This window comes from Larimichthys crocea, chromosome V (assembly GCF_000972845.2).
Source record: "Larimichthys crocea isolate SSNF chromosome V, L_crocea_2.0, whole genome shotgun sequence".
Lineage (NCBI taxonomy): Eukaryota > Metazoa > Chordata > Actinopteri > Sciaenidae > Larimichthys > Larimichthys crocea.
Window position 1 is genome coordinate 4,494,674 of NC_040015.1, and position 4,550 is coordinate 4,499,223.

The 4,550-nt window shown below is 41.3% G+C and overlaps 1 protein-coding gene across 1 annotated transcript; it reads right to left on the minus strand.

Annotated features, from left to right (window-relative positions):
• Positions 1-326: 326 nt before the first annotated feature.
• Positions 327-1,606, minus strand: LOC109140304 (putative nuclease HARBI1). The gene is made up of 3 exons (XM_027278685.1): positions 881-1,606; positions 658-770; positions 327-575 (listed from the first exon to the last, which is right to left on the minus strand). The coding sequence occupies exons 1-3, from the start codon at positions 1,317-1,319 to the stop codon at positions 435-437; spliced, it is 693 nt and encodes a 230-aa protein (XP_027134486.1). The 5' UTR covers positions 1,320-1,606; the 3' UTR covers positions 327-434.
• Between the last annotated feature and the right edge of the window lie 2,944 nt (positions 1,607-4,550).

Below are 4,550 nucleotides of genomic sequence, written 5' to 3' on the forward strand. Positions count from 1 at the left end.
TCTTTTAACACTCAAAAATGTCTTCTTTATATTGTATTAAACAATGAAGCCTGGGGCTGGGCAGCAGCAGGAGACTCCCCTGACCTCAACTGCAGAGATTGACACAGTGAGACAGCTGTTCATGAAACTCCAGAGATTTATTGTGTGGAATTCATGTGCAACAGGTTAATTTTATGTCCTCTTTATGTATTCCCAGTTACCAGTAAAAGAAATTTATAAAATTCACCTCCTAAAAAAAATCCAGAAGACCGATAAAGAAATGCTATACCTCGACCGCCAGATTAAAAAAGCAGATTTGGAAATCCAAATACTGGAACATAAATTAAAGGTGGGTGCATGGTCACATGTCAATTATGTCAATGTTAACTATTGGAACATTAACTTAACTAGCTTTTGTATTTGTAGGAAATAAAGAAGACCAACTGAAATGTGCCTCATGTTTTTATTTGTGGTGGTGCTTTAAACTCAAAAGTGATTAGTACAAATCGTGTCTCTGACCGCTCGGCCATCCTGCATAGCTGGCAGGTGGACGGGGCCTCCACATTGGAGATTATGTGTGCAGCATCACATATGATCTTGACAGTGCAGAGAATGACAGATATTAGTTAAATTATGAGGAAGTGCTTAACACAGTGAAACTTCTTAGTCTACATGTACCTGCACATTAATGCTGTGAATGGACTTCCTATTCACATAATCAGCCTCATTATGTGAGGGAGCCGTGATGGGAATGTGCGTACCATCTATGCAGCCAATCACATTGGGAAATCCTAAAACAAATAAAAATAATAAAAATTACTAATTCAAGTCTGAGGTGGCAGCACAATGTCATAATACAGCCTGATATTAAAGGAATTCAACAGATCTCTACATCCTTCACCTGCGATCCTGTGGAACTCTTCCTTAATGGCCCTGACAGGTTTGTGTCCAGGGAAGACAACAAATATAGGTAAAAGTCTTTTCAGGGCGAGGCAGACTCTTCTGATGGCCCTGCATACAGTTGCCTTACTCAAGTGCTCAGCATCTCCGATGTTATACAAAAAACTGCCATTGGCAAAAAAACGCAGCGCCACACACAAAATCTGCTGCGATGTGAGCGCATGACTGCGACTCGTGATGTTTGAAATGTGCGGACGGATGAGGTTGTGTATGTAAATTATAGACTGTGAAGTAAAACGGTACCGCTCAAAAAGAAAATTGTCCGGGAGGGCTGAAATATCTATGCGTGGTCTGAGTACTCTCTGCCGACAGATATGTAATTCCCTGCGCAGGATTGCTGCACCTTCGATCACAGGATCGTGATCAAAAGGACACGCCATGTTCAAAAAGTTGACACCAAACGTTGCCTTCTGGAACTAGAGGACGTTCTGACAGCGCAGGAATGAGGAAATCAAATTAAGTATGTGGCTCTGAAAGTGGGCGGAGACAGAGAGAAACTCAGGGTTTCTTCAGGAAAACCTGGTCCCAACCAGGTTAGATTCACGGAGTCTGTTACTATGGCAACTGAGCTTGAGGTTAAGTTACCTCACTTTGTGAAACAGGTTAGAGTTAACCCTCTCTCTCGGGTTTGACTGACCCTCCTTTGTGAAATGGAAAACTCTGAGTTTCCGTGATTCCAGGGTTAACAGACTCTGAGTTTTCAATAAACCTGCATTGTGAAACGGACCTTTCACAAAGCCAGATCCCAGCCAAGTAAAGGCCAACTCACACCGGACGTGGAACGGAAGCGGAACGGAAGCGGAACGGCACCGCCGCGGTCACCGTAGCAAATAGAAGCCAGTCTAGTCAATGAGAGCACTCACACAGGGCGCGTCTCAGAAGCGTCTCTCCGCGCCACGGCGCGAGCATTCCGTAGCATTTCTATTTTTGACGTGAGCCGCTGCTAAACCTCGTAAATTTCAACAGAGCAGATCGCACCAGACAGGAAATCCGACACAGAATCAACATAATAAACTTCCGCCCCCTTTCAAAATAAAACATAATACGCAGTTCATGTAGCTTTTTACAACTTCACATCAACGTTATGTCATGACCGGTGGCACCAGGTGATCAAAGATCGATCAAAGGGTCTCAACATGAACGATGAGAGACTAATTGTTGACGTGGAACAACACACAATAATTTATGACACAACAGATGCTTTTTATAATCTCTTCCATGTCGGAGAAGCAAAGTCAGCTGTTTGTTGTTGTTTCCTTTATACACAGTTTATCGCGGGGTCTCGGGTATGTCCAGGAGCATGATCTCGCGATCTCGCGTGAATATGGCTGGCTCGCTCCGCTGCCGTTCCGCGGCTGATCCGCGTCCGGTGTGAGTTGACGCTGGCCAAAGGACCGTTCCGCTGCCGTTCCGCCTCCTGTGTGAGTCCCGTGTAAGTAGTAAGTAAGTAAACTCTGCGGGTAATTTGCATGTTGACAGAACTATTAATCAGTTATAAAATATTTTCAGAGAGCAGTCTGTGTACAAAGAGAACTACCTCTGCAACAGTTTTTTTTTTCTTTTGTAATGTATTCGCATGTGAAAGACACTAGCTAACGTTAGTACTAGTTTATATTAGCATTGTAGTTTTAAAGCAGTCTTTAACAGGGGAGGCATGGCCCGACCACCTTAAAGCAATACAAATATTCAGATTTACTAAGCAGTGAATTTGTATTTTAATGAGGTCAATAACTACTATTTTGTACATGAATTATAATCACCCATGCTGTCATTTTAACACATAATTACCTGTTATATATGTTATTTCTTTGCTCAGAAATTCTTCTTGTAATCATCTCACAAAAGCAGACCTGAAATAATCCCAGTTAACTTGTTCTATTCTATTCTTTTATTCAGCCAAGGTTCAAACCAGTAACCTTCTTGCTGTGAGGTGACAGCTGCCCTAGATCTCCTTTGGTTAACATGAAAATAATGTTATATATTCTATACCTGATTACCTGCCTGAAGTGGTTAGCATCACCCTTGTACAAAACTATATGTTAGAGTACTAGGCTGATGTGTCTTATGCTATGCGCTACAAAGTCAGGGAAGCAGTGTCATCAGAGGATTTAAGTTATTAGCTATCTGGAATTATACTCACACTCATTAATGTACAATGTAAAAAAAGCACAAAATCTCACACTACTTGTACTTATTGATTTGGGTCAGTGAGGGTGTCAGATGACTTATTTTATCCCAATATTTACAAGTTCTAACTTTGGTTAAAAAAAAATCTTAAGACATGCAAAAAATTTCTCATTTTATGTTTATGTGTACTGTACAACCCTTTTTAATATTTAATATTTTAAATGTTGCAGAATTACAAGCTTCACCAGAACAACATCCACAAGCAGCTAAAAACGGGACACCAGCAGCTGGACCATCCTCTGTGGAAAATGTTGATGCTGGACCAGACCCAGTCCCAGAGACTTCCCAGTTTTAACCTGTGCCTACCTGACTATCCATAAGCGTTTGTACTTGATTGATCTACACTAATTCAGCCACTGAATCTGCATTTGGCTCCATACTTCTCAGTTCCTGAGAAATATTAACATACTACCTGATACTACCTGGTCTTGCTGCCTTCCTGATGTTTACGTTCTTTAAAGTCCTCCTGACATCATGCTCAGAAAGAGTGATAGATGTGGTGCTCCCTCCCATCCAGTAACATCTGCTTCAGCTTCTTTTGCTTGTTAGCCACTAATCAAAGCAAGTATAAATGTGGCTTAGCTCACTTGCACTCGATGCTAGCAGTACAAGTATTGTAGTGGTTGTTAGGTCTTTGGAAACTAATTGTATAATATATTGAGCTATTCAATAGTACACAAATGTCTAACAGCTCCTTTATATATGCAACTTGCATGTCCTTCTGTGTTGGACTGGAAACAGACATTTATATTGTTTATATTGTTTCTTTCTCTCTCTCTCTCTCTCTCTCTCTCTCTCTCTCTCTCTCTCACCATCTGTAAACATACATGTCTCATTAATGCATGTCACTAACTAAACTTCTTCCCCGGAGTTTCTTTGCTCTTTCGTCCAGCAGGTTCTAATGGATCGTGGCTGCTGCTGTGATCCTGCACGACGTCCACTACACATATTATTACTGTCATTATTGTTACCATATCTCCATTACAGTTTATAGTTATTTGATGATTTGCTGCAGCTGTGCATCTGTGTCTCTCCATCTCTATCACAGGTTCCACTGCTACTGTAATCATTTTATCATTCATTGTAATTCATTGTCATTTCGTCAGTCATTGTAATTGTACAATATGTTTGTGTTGATTTGTCCTGTACACGTGACATCCATTGTGTAGAGATGTTCAGTGCATTAACATATATGGTCCAGAGGTGGCGCTGGAGGGGTGTTCTACCTGTTAAGAAAGACCAGAGTAAAAGAAGTTATGTCGAGTAAACCTGAAGTCTCCGGTGTCTGCTTTCATGCATAAATACAAACACAACATGGTGTCAGAAAGAGGCGAACCTACTGTGAGTATAAAGTGGGTACTAGCAGCGTTAGCTGAGTGAAGTGAGTCTGAGATAGTCCGGTGCATAGCGTCATTGTTTACCTG

What these genes read in the sequence shown, in the direction of transcription:
- LOC109140304 (XM_027278685.1), bottom strand. Translation starts at nt 1,319, where the DNA reads ATGGCGTGTCCTTTTGATCACGATCCTGTGATCGAAGGTGCAGCAATC. An exon ending in AGAGTTCCACAGGATCGCAG is followed by an intron (nt 771 to 880) that starts GTGAAGGATGTA and finishes TATTTGTTTTAG; the next exon opens with GATTTCCCAATGTGATTGGC. An exon ending in TTCACAGCATTAATGTGCAG is followed by an intron (nt 576 to 657) that starts GTACATGTAGAC and finishes TGCACTGTCAAG; the next exon opens with ATCATATGTGATGCTGCACA.